Raw genomic sequence first — 20682 nt, forward strand, 5'->3', positions numbered from 1 at the left:
AGATTGAGACTGGATATAAGGAAGACATTTCTTACGATGAGAGTGGTGAAACACTGGCCCAGGTTGCCCAGAGAGGTGGTAGATGCCCCATCCCTGGCAACATTCAAGGCCAGGCTGGATGGGGCTTTGAGCAACCTGCTCTAGTGGGAGGTGTCCCTGCCCATGGCAGGGGGTTGGAACTCAATGATCTTTAAGGTCCCTTCCAACCTGACCATTCTATGATTTTATTAGTCAGAAGTTTAGACAAGAAACATTCAGCTTGGGAATGGTATGAAAGAATGCTTGAGGTTCTATCCTTTTCACCCTTTGCCCCTAACTGAGAGAAGTGGAAGGAACAGTGTGGCAAAAGAAGCAATAGTAATCTCACCCAAGAGAAAAAAGAGAAAAGACTCCAGTCTTAAGCTAGAGAAGGAAATTTGCTGCAATTCTTTTGAGGAGAAAAAGCAGAGATACTAAGGTGCACACAAAAAGGTGAACTTTTATTCAATATAGCACCACTGACAATTTTTTAAATGTCATTCTATCATTGAAAAAATATGCTGCTGTGTAAAGACAGCCATTTGGAAAGTCTTGTTATTGATAAAGCTTATTGAGTGATCTGACCCACTATTTCACATTGTGATCCTGAAAAGCCCCCAGCAGATTGTTCCATACCATTCAAAGGATAACAGTGCGCTTCTAAAAATTTCAGGGGCTCTCTTAAGATTTTGAAGAAAATGAGATTGGCCAGCAATAACTATGAAAGCTCTCAGCATACAGCAAACTAGATTAAAATATGCAAAAAACGGAATACAAATTTCAGCTTTCAACTGTATGTGATCCATTGTTTGAACAGTAATGAAGTTGCAAAAGATATGCTGTGAATAAAGATCAGAAACAAACAAAATGTATTTCATGAAGGCAAAACAAACAATTTGGTTGTGCAAAAATAACTCCCAGGTGAAGTGTTAATGAGTGCACTTTGAGGTATGGAAAACTACTCTTTGAGAAGGAACTGAAAATATCATACGGCTATTTCACAGAGAAAAATAAGAGTTCCTTAATTTGTAAAACTACACAGCGTGACACCCAACAAGGGAACTATCACTGAAAGTATGGGTAACAAATGGAAAGTCATAAAATGAAATAATCACAAGTACAGATCAAAGAATGTGTTGTTGTTATAATTAGAAATTTTGAAATGGTCACAGAAGCCTCTCATGCTTCAGGACTTTTGCCAGCTACTAACTGCTGACAAGATAATTCTGACATACAGGGTGTTGTGTTGAGACAACCCATGTAATTGGTTTTTTTTAAAGAAAACAATTAAAAAAAAATCAAACTATCAATATGGTCATCACTATTTTCAACAATTTTGTTAACAGTTTACATAACATTAGAAGTGGGCAAGGTGCATAAGTCTAATTAATCCAAACATACAAAATTCTGATAAAGCACGGCCATTAGACATCAGTAAAAGGAAAACTCAAAGCAAGTGTTTGCTTTTGTCCTGGACAAAACCAGTGAAGGATAAATCACCAGTAACCAGGAGGAGTAAATAACCCTCTGCAACAGCCATAGAAGCAAGTGACAGCTTTGTTACCCTACTGATTTACTTTGTTTTTCAGTGTCCATTGAAAGATTCTTAATAGGCAATGATCTTGTCCTATTTTCAATGGGTATACTTTAATAAACTTTAATGGCAATTTTGGATAGCAGGATATTGTTTTCATTTACTCAGAAGTAGGTTGCAATCAAAATCAATGATACAGTAGATAAGCAAAACTCAGTCAGATTGATAGGCAAGCATATACATTATAAAAACATTGTCACATTCTTGATTGATATGAATTGTAGCTGTTCCACTGAAGATAGTGAAATTGGGTTAAAAACACAGAACGATCTTATCCACACATTTCTTCAGTTTTTAGCTATGTAGTCTCTACATTTTAAAATACTTCAGTTCTTCCACTTCCCAGCTGTATTTTTTGTTAAATAATAGATCAGCCATAAAAGGTAATAATCCATACTAATGCTTTTATCTTTTTCTCATGTTAGTAGTTCAAATCACAGTATCATCATGTCAATCAGGTCCAATTCCCCCCTCAGAGCAGATCACAGAATTATTCAGGTTGGAAGATACCTCCAGAGTTGTTGTAAGTCATTTATATTTTACCAATACTTTAAGCTACTTCTTCCAATGTGATTTATTTTGCTTTTACAGTTGCCATAATTTGCCTCTCTAATTCTATTTATAGCTTCTTTTCATACAATTCATATGATTCCAGGTGCTATTTCTTCAGTTTGGGTTAACTTAACTAATAGTCCTCCAAAGTGCTGCAACTTAATCCATTTTTCCTTCAATGAGTAATCAAAAGATCAAGTGTTTTTGTAATAGTCATAAAGTACTGCAATACTGGTAACCCTCACTCTTTTATCATAGCAACATACTCTCGAGGAAAATCACAGCCTTTTAAAGAAATTGATTTTTATTTAGATGACCCATGCCAGTTGCACCACCTAGTTCTTATTTATCACCATTTTTTTGATATGTTTATCACTAATAGATCACTAATACAGTTTCAATTTCCAGAAGTCCCACTATTACTTTTTAAATACTGAAATGAGCTGAGTGTGTTATAAAAAGCATAACTTAGTTTCCCTGCAATATCCCAATGTGCCTCAAACACTTACTTTATAGCTCACAGGACTTACATAATTTTTCATGATTTGGCATGATCTTACTTACTGTCTGCTTTTCAAATGTAATGTTTGTCCTAATTTAAAACCCATTTAGAAACTTTTGCTATTTATCTCTTTCATATCAAATTCTTTGAAGCCTGAAAAATGTTGGTTTGGCTCAAAACAACCTTTGGAATTTTGTCATTTTACCTTACCTTACTTCCTGTCTTCTGACCATTGGCTCAGACCTGCATTTGGATGGGCGTTTTTGCTGGGTGTTCATTACTTTGCACAGCAAAAATATCGGCCTCCTTTCAAGTAACAACCAATACTGTTAGTTAATGTTAACTGAAAACTTGTTTGAGCACTTTATTCGTTCTCCTATTACTTTAAAATTTGTCATCTAATTTCAAAGTATTCTTTCAAGAAGTTGTCCTTAAAAGTACGCCAAGGAACACTTAGCAAAGGACATTCCTGTTGTGTAAATGACAACTTCAATTTAATTTCAGGTTGTGTTGCTAGGAAAACAACCGAATAAACCCAAATAAAAATGGAATAGCTTCATTGTTTTTCTGTTTTTATAATACAGACTTATTTAAGCTGATCAACTTGCATAGATTAATCACAGCTCTACTTAACTAAGCTCTACAACCTGAAAGACTTCCTGCCAATTTGTGAACAATTCTAAATTCAGTCACCCAAGACTGAGAGCCAGAGCACCAGGAATGCTGTTGGATTAGCATAGGGATATGGTGAGAGGGACCACTGAATTCTCACAAGGCTCGTCATTGTCTTGCTGGCTACTGTCATGGATTGCAAAGACAGCAGGTTCATGGTTCATCAACTTCAATGATATTTTAATGCTTTTCTTTACAAAGCAGACAAAATGAAAAATGGAAACTATGCAAAGTTCTGGTGTGTTGTGCTACTTATGAATTGTCAACTAGTTCAGAAGAAAGAAAAAGTATGATTTTATCTATTCTGTGATGCAGACTGCATCTCCTATAACTATCTTTTGGGCATTTCTGAACATTATATTAGAGTCACCTAGTAAGGACTTTATGCCATAGTTGAATTAAAAATTGAATTAAAATGGAATTAAAATGAGATAAAGTTTCCTATTTTTCTTTTACAGTAGGGAATGTATAATATAACTTGTATATCTAAGTGGGTTTTTTCTTAAGATTTCGCTTTGCACATTTTTAATACAAAGGTTTTGAACTTGGTTTCTGACTACTTTCTTTAATCATCCTTTATCTGATCAAACCCTTTAAGACAGGCAGGTATTGAATAAATTTGCTGCAATTCAGTTTTAAAGAAACTGAAAATAGAGTCCTTTTTTTTTTTCCCCGCCAGGTTTTATATACCATATGGGTAGTGTTGTCCCATTTGTCATCCCAAGAGGCTGATTCTCGATAGCTTCACGAGGGAATAAACCAAAATGTTTTCAAACATGCCAACATGTCTTCTGTTGCTTTTCTCAACCCAGTACTCCCAAGGCTTTTTTCCTGGGACCTTTCCTCTCCTCTGTTCATAACTCTTGCAACTACCCTCACGTTTCCCCATGTCTCCTACCACTCTCCGTTTGTCTGTTGCAAAGTGACATCTGTGATCAGTCAGTCACTGCTTCTCACTTGCTGGTAGGCCTGAATATTGACTTCAGCGGCTGCACACACATAGCCAGGCTACCTATTTTGAGGACTTTTGAGAGACCTTAACAAGACCTATTTCTTTCAGACAAATTTGGCCAAAATTCATCCAATATTCAGAATTTACGATTAAAAAAAACAGGAGCAGACAGAAAGATACAGCATGATGACAAAACCTTTGCTATCACAAGAAACTTAGCTAAAATAATTCTCTGCCAAAGATACAATTTTATCAGCTCCCTCACGCCCCCCAAAAATAAAACTTTGATGGTAGTCTTATTTCTGCTTCAGCAAAACCCCTAACTTTCAGAGCTCCTGAACTCCCAACATGTCTTTGTAACACAAGTTCCACTGACTTCAATAGTATTTATTTTCCCATGTCATTCTGGTTCTTTGAAAACCCTACCCATAACCAAACCCACAACTTTAGAAAAACAGTGTTCTTACTGTCCTAGTAAATAATGAGATTTCAATGACTTTTCTTCACCTTGGACCTAATGAAAGCATGAACTGAGTCTATCGATTTCCACATTTGAAATAGCTATGTCTCCAACACAACTAAGGCCATAGCATCTACTGAAGTCTCTAGGGCTTCTATTCCCTTTTTAGTCAGCTCAGGTGATCTGGCCTCAAGTTGCGCCAGGGGAGGTTCAGATTGGATATTAGGAAAAATTTTTACACTAAAAGGGTTATTAAACATTGGAATGGGCTGCCCAGGGAAGTGGTTGAGGCACCATCCCTGGAGGTATTCAAAAGATGGGTTGACACAGTGCTTAGTGAATGGTTTAGTGGTGGTTTTTTTATCAGAGTTAGGTTGATGGTTGGACTAGATGATCTTAAAGGTCCCTTCCAACCTCGACAACTCTATGATTCTATGACCTACATTCCTGTTTAACTTTACTGAAAACTTCTCATCACTTAAATATTAGAAGCTTTTTATGGCAATTGTCATGTCACTTTGAGAGAAAATCAAGAAGTAAAGATTTTTCCCTTCCTTGATTGTTTAGATACCCAGCATGCCAGCTGGAAACTTTACAGATGAAGTGTATGATTGCATTAATTGACTTCATACAACAGTCAGTGGAGGCATTTTCAGCAGACTGTCAAACCAAGTAGAAATCAGGAAACTTACTAGTAATCTATTTTTCCTTTTATCTTTATATACTCAAACTGCTTTTGAACACTGCCCCATTTCATCTAAACAGCCTATATGAAAGGGGTACCTGTTTAAGAAGAGCTCCAGCTCCCTGGCTACCAGAAAATAACATAAAATGTATTTGCAAAGGCAAATACACTTATATAAATGCAAAGGGGTTTTGCCATGTTATCCAGGTTTAGTTATTCATGCAAACAATAGTCAGAGTTGACGCTTTAAAAGTAAGATAAGGATAGCTGAGATAACTTAGGAAAATATATATTAAAGATCTTTACAGCAATACTGAAGTAAAACTAATTTTGGATTTGATTTGAAACAATTCCACTGAAGCTTATTTTCTTTTTCAGTCTAATGTTTATTACTACATACTTAAAAATACTTCCAAATACTTGCTTTGAATATTAGGTTGACTTTTCTGGAACAGAAGATAAACACCTTACTTTTATAATAACCCTTTAGCAGCCGCAGGGACTGATCTCTGGCACGCGTATGCTAATTGGATATATGTAAGAGCCTGTAACAAGCATGTATAAGCATGCAAAAACCAAGACAACTTCAAGGCAACATTTTAGGAGACCTAGAAGTTTCAACCTGTCAAGAGAATGGAGCTTAATATTCAGGTTTGGCTGTCCAGGCACTCAGTGGAGAAGAGCTCCGGGTTTAGACATCTACTGTCTTTCTGAGGTAGTGATTTATAACTTGAGCTCTCAATCATATCTTGTCCTAATTTGAACACTTTGAAGACTCTTCGTTCAATGAATTAGTAAAAATACGTTCATATGCAAGTCCAGATAAAACACAACCCTCAAGGTGCACATAGACAAAAAGACCTTTTAGTTAGTCATAAATAAAACAGCAGAGAATAAAACTGCTATGCTGTCGGAAATTCATAGCAATGAGGCACAATTCACCTGAACGGTGCATCCGAAAGAAACTGAAACAGGGATGTGTTCAATTTCACATGGTCTACTAATATAAAAGAAGGAAAACCCTGCGTAACCCTGCAATAATGGAAAAAGAAATTTTTCTGGTCTTCAGTCATAGCATGTATGCCCATTTTGAAGTGGTCTATCATCTGAAGACAGAATTCTTTATTTTCCAAAGAAAAGAAGGGGAAAACGTAATGGAAGAATCAATAAAAACCCATATAACTCGCATACAAATATAAAAGTTTTCTCCATAACTGTAAGAGTAATAAAGTATTATTAATCTGCACACCACTAGAAACTTAAAACTACTACTGTTTCTTACAGGAATTAAGGGCACTTTGCAAACAAAATACCTACGTTTTTGAGATTTGTCCCAGGATTTATGCAATAGCAGATAAAGGAAAAGAGGTTCTAATGATTTCTCTACAAAACATGTTAGATGGCATTCATAGACATGTAGTGCCTAAACTAGGAGATTATAGCAAAGGGGTTTTTCTTGGAATATTAAATATTTATTCTTTCATATGAAATGTTAACAAAATAAATGTGTGTCTTCCAATGTAGGTAGAAAAATCAATGGAATAAAACGCAGGTTTTTGAATTTCTTATCTGTTCACAACACTAGGAAGAAATCAGCGGGCAGAGAGTCTGAAGACTGAGGAACAGAAATACAAAATGCAAGAAATTATTTCTGCCTTAAAAGTCTTGGCATAGCTTTCAGTTATTTCACATGGTGGAAAAACTTTAATTCGGTAACATTTGCCTGCTTATTTGATTCTTCATGTCTAACAAAATATATAGTAATAAAAGTATCTTTTCAGTATGACATTCTGAATCTATACAAGAAATAGATCTTGAGCAATTAGCTGACATTTTCCAGTTGTTTTTTAATTATTACTCAAATGCAAAAAGACAAGAACCCTTGAGGATTTGGTGAAGCTGTTACACTGAAACGAATGAAACATCCAGCTTTGAATTACAGCCTCTCTACACAGAATTAATAGTATCTGCATTCATAGAAACGATGGGCCCATATTAAATGATACGTTCCGAAATATTGGAGTGCTCCTCCACAGTGCTGGAGGTGCTCGTGCCTTCCACCTGAAACGGTGGTAACTGTTTTCAAGACATAGGAAGGATTTGGATGAAATGTTTTCATGACTTGAATCCGACCCACAGCTGCCAGGTCGGACAACCCCTGTTTAAAGATTACTTAAAAGTAAGCAATACTACTTAACCGTAACATTGCTGACATTGTAATGACTAATGTAGTGTATTAGAAAGTAACTTGAATGAATGAAGCTTGAATGCAGGTGATAATTGCCCTAAAAACCTGAGAATGCTTCGGTTTGGATTGAAATTTATGCAGCCAAACAAAGAACTCAGCTTAACATTTGAAACTTTGTAAAGATTGTGTGAGACCCAACACATTTCTGAGGTAATTTTACTCTCAATTTGCCTAATGCTGTTTCTCGACATTCAAAAAACACCGATTTTTTTCATGTGATCATAAAACACATTTGTATTCTTCCCTATTGTAGACACTACAGTGCAACTTTTCAAGCATAGAATGGTTACCTTAAATCCAAATAACTCCAATATTAGGCCAATTTGTAGCTTTTTGCTTATGGAACAATTCTTAAAAGAGCGACAGTTAAGCAAAAAAGGTTTTACAGTTTGTAATGGGAAACTGGCATCTGTTCAGCAACCTATGATTTATCATCCACGATTTCACGCTTGTGAGAAAAATTTGCAATTAATCACTAACCTACTAGTACTAGTTTTGCTAGTATATTGGGGCCATGCCTCAAAAGGTAGTATTTCATATGAACAGCGTGAGATATGTGATCAAATATGTGATCACATTTCTGGGCCCAGTTCTGGGCCATAGTTCTGGGCTCCCCAGTTCAAGAAGGACAGGGAACTGCTGGAGAGGGTACAGCAGAGGACCACAAAGATGATGAGGGGCCTGGAGCATCTCTCTGATGAGGAGAGGCTGAGGGACTTGGGTCTGTTTAGTCTGGAGAAGAGAAGGCTGAGAGGGGATCTGGTCAACACCTATAAATACTTAAAGGGTGGGTGTCAGGAGGATGAAGCCAGTCTTTTTTCAGTGGTGCCCAGTGACAGGACAAAAGGAAATGGGCACAAACTTGCATATAAGAAGTTCCACCTAAACATGAGGAGGAACTTCTTTCCTGTAGGGATGGCAGAGCCCTGGAAGAGGCTGCCCAGAGAGGTGGTGGAGTCTCCTTCTCTGGAGACATTCAAAACCTGCCTGGACACGTTCCTGTGCACCCTGCTCTGGGTGGACCTGCTCTAGCAGGGGGTTGGACTGGATGATCTCCAGAGGTCCCTTCCAACCCCATATCATTCTGTGATTCTGTGATCAGTTATTGGTACCACCGCAGAGAACAGAGGCAAGACTACATTCCCCCCCCTTCATGCATTCCTTAGGTTTCGAAGTCTACAAAGTGACAGAAATGCTTTAACTACCCCTAATCAAGAAATGTAGGGAAGTAAATCCCTACCACTTCGAAAATAATTATTTCAGTGGACACATTTATTCATGAATAAAAATCCCTTGTTCTAGGTTATTTTCATTCACTTCAATATACTTAAGTAATTCTCATTGAACAAAGCGTTTGCCAGTCTGCTTACAGTGCTGCCCATGCATGGAACTATTATCAGTCAATCACGTTTTATAAAGACATTAAATCTTATGCCTAAATTAACAATGACATAAGGAGAACGCATTGTATAAAATCTCCACATTTTTATTCCTTGAACATTATCAGATAGATAGTGCAATTATATACAACAAACATCAAAGAAATATACACATCCTTACTTCTGCCACTGGAAAATTTACTGCTCAATGGCTGTATTTAAAAGCAATGTATTCCCCATTTATCTCCCATCCTGCTGAAAAATGCTACTGACGTGGAAAACAACCTCTAAGAACACCATTCCTTTATCAAGAATAGATTTAATGTAATTCTTCATAGAATTAAATGAGAATCTATAGAACTCAGGCTATATAAAAGACTTAATCAGAACCAACATTCAATATTGTGGGCTTAGTTGATTACAGTGTGGAAGAGCACACAGATGCATTTTATGAGGAACTTATTAAAATACAAATGGATTTAGTGTAGTATGGGACTTTTGAGATTGCACAAGTGAACTTTGTGTTACAAGTTATAGCACTTATAACTCTTCAAAAAGAACTTTCACCTTCACTAACTAAAATACCTTATTATCATTAGAAATACTGCCATCTCACATCCTCTCTCTTTGCCAGATAATTTATGATTATGTTGAAGAGTAAAGTTTGCATCTGTCTCTGCTGGTGACTTACTTCTCTATGGAATATTAATCATTAATTTCTACTCTTTCCCTCTGAAGTTTCTTTTAACCCAATTTTATATACATCAGGAGCTTCTCTTCTATCTCATGGTAGTCTACATCTGGGGAAGCCTTCTGATGTGTTTTCTTGAAGCACAAGATATTAAATGAACTCAGTCTTCCATACCTACATGTTTTTTGCCTCTTTCAAATAAATCTACTAAATTTATGAGACACTATTTCCTTCTGTAAAACTCTCATTTACTCTTCTCCACTATAACATGTTTTTCTGTGTATCCCCTAAATTGATTCTGCATGATTATTTCTGTCAGTGATTTGCTGGAATCCTTTGCTGACAGCAAATAATATAATAACATATAAAGGACAAGTTGAGTAAAACAGAGTTAATTATAAATTGTTAAGGAGGTAACTAATACCTGTATGTTGATACTCACAGCATTTAAGTTAATGTGACATGATCTAGGCATTTTCTGACTGTGACACTTCTTCTCCTTTTGCATCCAAAGCAAAAGTTCCTTCTGAAGATTTCTTTTTTATTCTCAGGTCTCTGAGCAGAACAATGTTGTTCTTTTTCAGAACCTGCTTCTGTGTTTTACTACTTCATCCTACTTCCCACCAGGTATAGAAATTACTTTCACAAGTATCTTCATTTCTGTGCTGTCTGCAATGAATGCCAGGCTACTAGGCAGCAGGATGGGATTATAACTATGAATAATTTTGCTGTATACTATATTTAAAAATGAAGCCAAGAGTTAAATGTCTTCATGTGGATTTCACTACATATAAAATTGCTCACCCTACTAATATTTTCTGCCATCATATTGGTTCTAATTCCACCTTATTGCTGTCTATTTTATTGGTCCTAATTCAGATTGCAAATACTATCTCCCTGGAAAATACCTATCGCAACAAGGCTTTTAGCAGCTTCTGTAACAGAAACAATAACTACAGAAACCATTTTCAGGCTATGACCTATATTATATAAACGTAGCTATGACAACAACTAATGTATTTTTAAGACGAACTCTAAAGACTTTTTTCCTGATTTTGGACACCCACATTTTCATAGCAAGCAAAAAGCTACAGCAGAAATTTAAAAATAATTAAAAACAAATAATGTACTTTTGGGCTCCAATTTAACTTATTTCAGGGTTAAGGGAAGCCTGGACTCCACTTGTGCTGCTACGGGCAGTTGATCTATGCAAGTAAACCCTTTGTAAAGAAGGAAAAAGGAAAAAAAAAAAAAAACCAGAAATATAATTAACAGTTTTATTTTTGTTACACATGGATGTTGGCACTACGTTCAATTACATTACCAGGTATCTTCTAAATACAACTTCCTTTACAGTATTCTGAAGATTTTTTTATATATATATGAGAAGAACTTACCTCTCCAGAAACTGTTTTACATTTGAATAAAAGTTAATGAGAATCAGTTCTAGCAGGAAAAAACTAGAATCTTCTCTATCCATGCTTTGAAACAGAATCACAAATCATCATTTAAATTACTTGTAAAGCTACAGCAAAGCATGCTGTTCGGTTTCTCTGAGATCCAGAAAGCACCAACTTATTTCTAATAAAGGATGTACGCTTCATAAAAAGCAATACTAAATACTGAGTTGCAATGATAAAAAAATGTTGTATGCCCAAGTCCTAACTTAAAAAGTGGTAAAACTAAAAAAGACATACAGTACTTTTATCTGGTCTGCTGATGATAACATTAGCATAAACATACATCAATTAAAAAAATAGGCAAAAAAGCAATTTCTTTTACTTATGTCTCATGATGTATAATTCCTACCAGGAAAGAAATTAATTGCTTTTGGAATACACTGAAATCTTTGCCTCATTACCCCCTCTGTGTAATTCTGAATTCACCTGTATCAGTTTCATTTTTATTTTTATATATACTCAGTATTTTTGACTCAAAGACTTCTAATCATAAGAGGATTTCAAAACATTCCAAAGGACCTTAACTTCAAAGTCAACTTTTAACCATTTGAAAAGATCTTTTTCCAGAATTTATAACCATCTCTAACCCTTGATAGGAAATTTACAATGACCTCAAACACATTATGTAAAATAGGCTCAATAACAAAAATAAATCTCTCTCCTCCTCCATCCCATCTCTCTATATACGTATTTTCCTTCACTGTAAGATCAGCTGGTTAAATGAATTTGATTTCTATTTGTCTCTAAGACTTTGCTTCTTTTATTCCACTAGTAGTTTTGTTCATAAAGTTAAGCACTGATCTGACACTTGAAAGTGAAAAAGGTTTGCCATGTTCTTAAAGACAACATTTGCCTCTTCAGTTATACCTTGTATTTCTTTTCATGGATTGACTCATCTTGCGCAAAAAAGTAAAATACACATTTTAAAAAATGTGTCAACTTATTTTTCCTTTTGTTTTTCTAATGTTCCAATCTCTTGAGCAACAGCAGGTAAAGGACTGTTTAAAATAAATTACTCTACTTTTGCTCATCCAAGGCAGAGCTACTCAGTGGCTGACGGCTCTATTCAGCCTCTCTCATCCCAGCCTGTTTACTGGGTACCAGACAGCAGCTTCAACTGGGTCACTGAAATCACAATAACCTTCTACGCCATGCATGCAAAATACTAAAAGATTGAAAGGGAGAAAATCCATGGTTTTCAAGAACACATACCATCTTGACGAAATGAAGACTTACTCATGGAGAATCTACCATATCCCCTGAATAAATTATTACCGTAGTGTCCTGGTTGCAGCTCAGATAGCCAATGTTTCTGCAAACAACAGCCCTTATTTCCAATCTGAATTGTCCAGCCACATGCTTTTGTCTAAAAGTAGAAATTTTTCCCATATAGAAATGCCTATAAAATGTGGCAGGACCGGCTTTTTAAAGTTGCTTCATTTTTAAATTGAATTATGTTCTTTAACCTCTACTGTAAAGCAGATTTTTCTGGCCTTGAAACAGTGTAGTTCTTTCTGAGAATCCTTTCATATTTATCAATATCCATGCTGAAGGCCAAATAACAAAACTAGACAGTTGCAAGGAGAAAATAACTTCTTGCTACCATTCAATAACCCTCCACTTAAGACACAAAGATCACACTTCGTTCTCTCAGGCTATTACACTGCTCTGAAAACTCAGACCTACCTTATTCAAATTCTAAGGTCCTTTTAAGAATGCCCCTTTCTAAATATATTTTCATGTTTATGTACACAATTTTTTTTCGCATAGAGCATCTTACAAAGTACCTTCACAACAAAAAATCTATGCAATACCAGTAGCTTGATTTCAAGATTAACACAACCGAAACAAAGGGAAAATACAAGACAGATTGCTGTTCTGCTCTGTTCTCTCTAATCACCGTTCCCCACTATGCTTCACAGGAACGTAAATTTGCTTGAATTAAAATGCAAATAATGAAAGTTAGTGTATGAAAAAGATATTAAGAATTATAAATAGAAATTGAACAATTTTTTCTTCAAGATTTTATAAAGAAGAGTGAGCTATGGGAGCAAAAAACAATTCATACAATTGTATGCAAGTTAAAGGGGTTTTTAGGCTAACACTAAATATTCATCTGATTTATGTAAAAGAAAAACTACTGTCAACAAAGATCTAGTTCATGAAATGAAACTTTTTTTATTTATTGCAATTAATTCTGCAGAACTTTTTATGATTTGAGTTCGCAATTTTCATTTAGTCCTTTTGATTACTGTTGCCTGATTTGCTTTAATAAATTAAAAATTAATTTTGTATACCCACAGTATCGTCCTTCTTGAATTATACATATAACCATATTAGTTAATTCATATTTTAAGTTTATAGTTCAATGAATACTTAAAAGCTGGCACCACCACCAAATGAAGAGCTCTGCCATTTTTTCCCCTCAGGGTACCCCTGCCTTAAAAGCATTCATTCGTCAAACCATGGCTAGAGGCACCAAAGCCAATATTCAAATGTAACTGCAGGAAACTTTGTTTCAGGTTTCCTTTTCAAGTTATCTTTCATCTTACTGGTTTGCAGGCCTTATGGGAACACACTGTTATTTAAAACATATAGATGGCTTCTTTACTTCCAAATCCCTTCATTCCCCATCATGTAATGCAGATATGACTTCTAATCGTATATTAACCTATCCTTTATCTTAATCTGTTTTCTTTTTTAGGTTCCATTTAGGTTTTTATTTAGTTGTTTTATAGCCTTCCTTCAATATAGTATCAGGGAATGCCACCAGAACATCATAAATCAGCAAAAAAAAAATTATAAAAAGAGGCCTACCTCATTTTAGTATGTTGCAATGATAACAGAACATTATGACCTGGCAATTAAAAATATTCATGTTCAATATAGCTACCTATTTTAAAGAAAATGTATTAAAAAAATTAATGATAAATGTGTCTTCACAAGTTCTTTATATTATGGCTTTTATTACTAGGAAGCCATACATGCTTCTTTAACAATTCTTACCTAAATTATCCATAAAGTTTGGCCACAGATATCAAGGAAAAATGAACTGCAAGTAAGTTACAATTGCAGCCAAGATATAATTTCAAAATTAACCACCTCTTATTAAGATATTTTTTTCCTCTAGAATGACAGTACAGAAGCGTTTAAGTGAAATGGAGGAAAAAGAAAAATTATGCCACAGTGTAAAATAACTGCTGTATTTGCAAAAACCTCTGATTGAATTCTCAGTCTTTTAACATATTTAAGCTAGAGAAACTGAACTTGACTTGTAGGAATATCATGTTAAGCACAAAGAACAACTCCTGCCAGGGATGACAAGGGATGAGATGACCCCTAATTCTCCGCACAGATGAGAACGTGCCTTACTAATGTTTCTATCAGACTAATGTCAGCTCGCTTATTAAAATTCACCCTACTTCCAAAATTCCAAAAACATGCTAATTTCTTCTGAAATAGACAAGCTTAATTTTTATGCCTAGTTAGGAGAGAACTGGACCAATAATACATTAAATATATATATATATATTATCAGCTCATATAAGCCTCAAATCTTTGTAGAAGAGATTAGAATCTAAATTGTTTTGCTGAAGATAGACTTCAGAAACCTCAAAACTTTATGTTGCTAATACAACTAAAATAAAAGTGTCAAGTAGAGGCAATTTAATTAAAAAGAAGAAAGATAAATGTACAGATTTAAACTTTTCTTTTCAAAAAGCACAATTTACTAAATTATTATTCTACGCAGGTCTGCAAATTACATGAAAGTAATTCTTTGAAATGATACAATTTTCTGACTTTTTGGCCTATTTCTGTAATTTACACTGATACCTTGTCATAAGTATTCACTTGTATGAATATTTTTGATACATAATTAAAAAGCAACTTCTAATAAAAACTCATATAGACAGCATAGTTAGTACACTACAATATTAAAAAGTCTCCACCAAAGCAGAGATATCTTAGTAAGGATATTTTTTCAATACAATGAAGAAATAAGGTTTAAAAGATGCTTATGTATGCAACTGCAGTCATTAGTTATTACGCTCCACATAAAATTAAAGAAAAAGATATCAAAATAGTCCTATGTGAAAGAAGCTGCAAAAAAACATGGAGAAATTATTTGAGCTATTAAATCTTACCTGACCAGTGTCCAGTGGTGGTACCTGATCTGTCAGTACACGTCTCGCTTACAGGCCTAAAGACAGTCTCCCAGCCGCCGGTAGCGTAGCGCCAATTCTGAGACTCTAAAATGAGTGTTCGCTGAGTGCCGTAAGCGATCATGAAGCAGTAGACGACATGATGAAGCTGACAACCATAGCCACAGCCTTTGTTGATATTACACACAAGTTTCTTGGCTTTGCTGCAATCCTTCGGGTTCTGTAAGCATGGATGAAAAAGCCAAGCTGAAGAGAAGATATACACAAAGGCATACTTTTTTTCTGAACAACTGACAAATGTCATAAATCGTGCGAGTCATCCTGCTATAATACAGCTCATATTAAAATGGATGAGCAAGCTTCAGCTCTATGAAAATTTTATGTGAATTCTTGACTGTGAACACGAACAGTTATTGAACATACTTCACTATCCTAACGTAAAATAGAATACCTTCAACATTTTAAATTACTTTCTCATTTGTAAATCTGTCAGAATAAGCTAACATTTGGACTGAGAGTTCCCATTTCATCAACATGGTTCTCACTGTTGGAATGCTTTTTCCTTTGGCTTTTTTCCAAGTTTGTTAGTTCTCTTTCAATGAGCCAGAATGACATCCAGCGAAAGAAAATTTCCACCTGTCTACAGTATACAGAATAAACCAAACTCTTATTAATGGACCTCTTCCCAGACTAACTGACCATATTCCAAATACAGAATATGAAACACATACCTGAGGAGACTGATAAAAGACAGAATTTTAATCTGCATGCGCTCTCAATAAAATAATATACTACACTTCCACAATCCAAGAAACAAGGAAGGAGGCATATCTGTACATGATGTGAACGCTACGCTTAAAATTACAAAGTAATAAAAATTTTTAGGTATGTGGACAACACAACAACATAATCTATGGAAGTTATTCTTTCAGTAAAATACAGTACTTTGCTGTACACATTCGTATTTGCATGTCTCAACATACTCCTGCCTTACCAAAAGGCTTTTTATAAAATCTCCAGGTTGAAAAATCAGTTTTTGCCTAAGCTGCAAGAATAATGATATTTGAGCATCAGTATAAATTCTGTTCCTCTCATGTCTAAACAGCTTTAAATAAAATTTCTGTAAATTTGCAACAAACTAGGTGTTTCCAAAAACCAACAATCACCTTCTGGAGAACTGAGATCCATCCATCAAGTGATCTTAAAGATATTCTGAATATTCTGAGTCATAAAATACTTAATAAAAATTTTAATTTGGAAGTACCAAAACTAACCAAACAAGTTACCTATGCATTTTTAACAAATGGACACTTCCTGTGTGCATTCTGTGGTGCCTAAAGAAGGGCAAGTGCAAACTTCATTCTTCTCCAGTTGATGCACTAAGAGTTTCTTGCCTCTCTACCTTCCCCACTTACTTCCACAGAAAAATCTGCATTAAGAAAATGTTAAACTGATGATGCTGAAGAAAAGAATGTAGCAAGGTAACAACAACCATCTGCTAGATGCTACATTTTTGGGCCTTACTAGTCTGTCAGTAAACCAGAATCTGAGACTGAATCTATTCATTGCTCTGTTTAATGACTTCCCCTTAGATATAGACAACTACATGATTGTCATTATCTCCTTTCAATTTGCCTGATCACTAGTGTCACTTACTCATTTATAATTAAATAAGTATATGTAAGTCAAATGATTGAAATTTAACAAATTAATAATAGACATAGTTTAAGGCAACTAGAAGACAAAGTGTGTCAGTATTATGAATTCATAACCATAAATCTTGACTGGATCCTTGTGGCCAGGAACACACCTCAGTTAAGCTTAAGGATATGGCCTTTTTCAACTGTTTGCCTTGCCAGTATCTAATTTTGCCTTTATCATCCCAAAATGAGACTTCTACAGTGTGCTATTCTTATATCTATTCAGAAACCAGCACTGGCAATCATGGCATTTTTCTCCTTGAGTAAGCGAATTATCAGGATTCTATGTACTGGGATTAAATGCTAGAGAGCTTTCAAATGAACCTAAGGTTGCTGAGTCTACTATAGAAAAATGGAAGAGCTACAAGGTTTGCCCATTAGAGAAATAATCTCTTCTCCTAGAAAAGCGCCCATACAGACACATAGCTGAAGTCTTTCATAAAAAAATAAATGCTTCCCCATAAAAAAGTCAATGCTGATGGAGAATTTTCTATGAGATTTTTTTTTCCACTCTGGAATTTACGTTTGCATTTGTTTCAAATTAATTTGAATTTATCAATACCACACTACAACTGACACAACACACTACAAATTGTTTCTCATGAGTGAAGTGGAATAACTGCGAAAAGATAGAATACATTCAATTTGAATTATTGAAAGATACAAGTTTACACTTTCCAAGACTTACAGTTGTGAAGGGAACATCTTTTAGCACATATGCAGAGTGCCCAGAGCCATTTTTGTTGTTGCTGTTGTCATTGTACCATGAGTACTTTTATTAGAAATATATATCATTAATTTTAACGGCAGCAAAAGAGAGAGGATTTAATACAGTTTAAGACCAAAAAAATAAGTGACACATTAAATCACCAAAAATACTGGGAAATCCAGACACCTCAGAATCAAGTCTTCTAAGGAATTTTCTTTTCTTTGCATACATACACAGCCCCAAATAAATTAATAGTATGAATATGGCAATCTATTACTATTATAACTGATGATGTTATTGAATACTTCGTAACCTTTCTCTGCTTATATTTTTAAACTTCAAAGTTGAACAAAATGTTTTGATTCCTTTAAAAATTGGAGGCAAAAATATTCTGTTATTGGGTGACTGCAAGCTGAATCACAAACTTCCTAAAATAAATAGAACAAAAATAAGCACAAAAGGGGAAGAAAACAAACTGCTGCCTTCATAATCATTTACTCACTCTCCCGCTTCCAGAATATACAGGAGTCCTTGTCTGAGTGCTCTTGCATACTCTCTTCAATCGTTTGATAATGAACATCTCTGAAAATACAGTCTTTTGCTTAAATATAAGTTCCTAGCTTTTTAATTATTGCTCTAACTACAGGGAACTAGCTAAATGTAGCCTCATTAAATCAAATTTATGGTAATGCCATCCAAATGAAGTAGCAGTCATCACTATTCACAATCATTCAGCTAAATGATTTCCCAGGGAGATGTCCCAAAATAATGCAGCTGTCACTGTTCAACATGTACCAGAAAGAAAACTTTATGGTACTTTTATTCTTCACCAAAAAAAAATAATTTACAAATAATGTTCCGGATAGTTCTTTTTGGCATGGAGCTGGGAAGCAAGGGTTGTTAAATTTTTTTTTTTAATATAATTTTTTAATACAGCTATATTATGAATAGAGGTGTACATGTGTAATTTCAGACTCTGGACTGCTTTACACTGCATACTCACAGTAAGCCCTGTACTCTTCAAGATCCTGAAACTCACACTAGAAAATAAGTTAACTTGTCTTCCAAATGTGTAGTCACAGATATATTCCAGTTTTGGATCATTACTTGCAACAATCACTCAAGACAGGAGACATTTTAATCTTCTGAAGGGCTCCAAAAGCTTATTTCTGGCTTACTGTACAGGCAGGTAGGCCTCAGGTTTTTCAGACATAAGAATAAAAAGGAAAAGAGAGATGGTAGTAATTGTATATGTGAATGACCTGTCTCAAAGACTGTAACTACTCATGAGAAAGAATATTTTCTGCCTTTGAAAAGTTGGCTAGATTTCCACACCAACTTAGGGCAATGTTGCACACATGGAGAATTACCTGCTGTGGGGTCTGAATCTTCAAATAATCTTCAAAGAAACAAAGTATTCATGGAGTAAGGGACAAAGTGCAATCAAAGATCAAAATCAGGCCATGAAAGGAGTGAGAAATGGCAAATACACAGAAAAATGGCCTCTAATTATCTTAGTGGGAACAGTACTTTCATGCAAGAAACATTAAAGAACTGGTAAAGGCAAAGCCATTGAATTAAATGTCTAAGAAACCTTATATTAGGCAAGTCTACAGAAGATTGTCATGATTTCCATAAGAAACTAATCAAAAAAGGCATGACTCATGAAAAGTGAAATATTGTATTGATAACTACATTTAAAATAAGTATAGTGGAAGAAAAAATATTCACGTTTCAAAATCCAGCTGAATTGAAAATCTTGGCCATCATTTTCGATAGTTCCATAGTGACATGAACTCAAGGGAGACCTATTATTAGCTAAGTAATACCTTACACTGCATAAAAAACAAGCAAAAAACATAGTTTGGTGCTATTCCATAAATCTATTGCCATTTGTCAACTAGTGGATGCTCACTTCAAATAGCCTTGTGAAGAATTAATGTTAAGGGAAAACATCAGGAAGAAAAAATTAAAGGTATTATAAATTCTCACACATAAAGAACGATTGAAAATTTTAGGTATATTTAGTCTAAGAAGGGATTAATACAAAAAAAACACAGTTAGCTTATGAAAAAAAAAAGAATAGTTTAGTGAGAAAAGGTGCATTCCATAGTTCTGTTCCACATTTCAGTACAACAAAAACTGAGCATTCAACTCAGCTGTTTCAACTAACCTAAAAGGCACATAGGATAAACAGGGTAATACTATTTGTTGATAAAATACCCAAATGACTTTTAATTGTCTTGCTGCATATTTGCTAAACCCAAGAATTTAGTGCTATTTTTGATGACCTGCACAGTTATAATGCCACAAATATCAACATTTATCAAAGCTACATTTTTTGGAAAACACATATCACCATTCGTCAACTTAAACCTCAAAGACCTCAAATTAAGGAAACACATGTCCCTTCTGTATAGTTTCTAGATCCTTTCATGTGAAAGAGTCATATGGAATTTGATGTGCAGCAGTAAAGCATTCATATGTTTTTAATTTCCATAAGCTATGAGTGATGACTTCTTAAAAACAAAAACCAATGTAATTCCCTCTGTAATATGGAAGATACTAGAACTCAAAAAAAAAAAAATAAAAGGAGAGAAATACTAATTTTCTTATGTGGTTCTCTGTGTTACAGGATGAACCCATAATGATTAATTTTATATTTTAAATGCATAAATCTAAACCTCCCCTGGCACAGCCTCAGGCCTTTTCCTCTTGTCCCATCGCCTGTGACTTGGGAGAAGAGATCGACCCCCACCTCTCTACACCCTCCTTTCAGGGAGCTGTAGAGAGCGAGAAGGTCTCCCCTCAGCCTCCTTTTCTCCAGGCTGAACACCCCCAGCTCCCTCAGCCGCTCCTCACAAGACTTGTGCTCCAGACCCCTCACCAGCTCCATT

At 35.0% G+C, this 20682-nt stretch overlaps 1 protein-coding gene across 2 annotated transcripts in view; it reads right to left on the minus strand.

Moving 5' to 3' along the window:
* FUT8 (fucosyltransferase 8) overlaps positions 1 to 20682 on the minus strand; it is a 61191-nt gene that overhangs the window by 16187 nt on the left and 24322 nt on the right. For both annotated transcript variants that reach the window (XM_074149124.1, XM_074149125.1), the window contains exon 5: positions 15359 to 15596. In XM_074149124.1, coding sequence (XP_074005225.1) covers positions 15359 to 15596 — 238 coding nt within the window. The remainder of the gene's footprint in view (positions 1 to 15358; positions 15597 to 20682) is intronic.

Source organism: Numenius arquata, chromosome 6 (genome assembly GCF_964106895.1).
Source record: "Numenius arquata chromosome 6, bNumArq3.hap1.1, whole genome shotgun sequence".
Taxonomy (NCBI): domain Eukaryota; kingdom Metazoa; phylum Chordata; class Aves; order Charadriiformes; family Scolopacidae; genus Numenius; species Numenius arquata.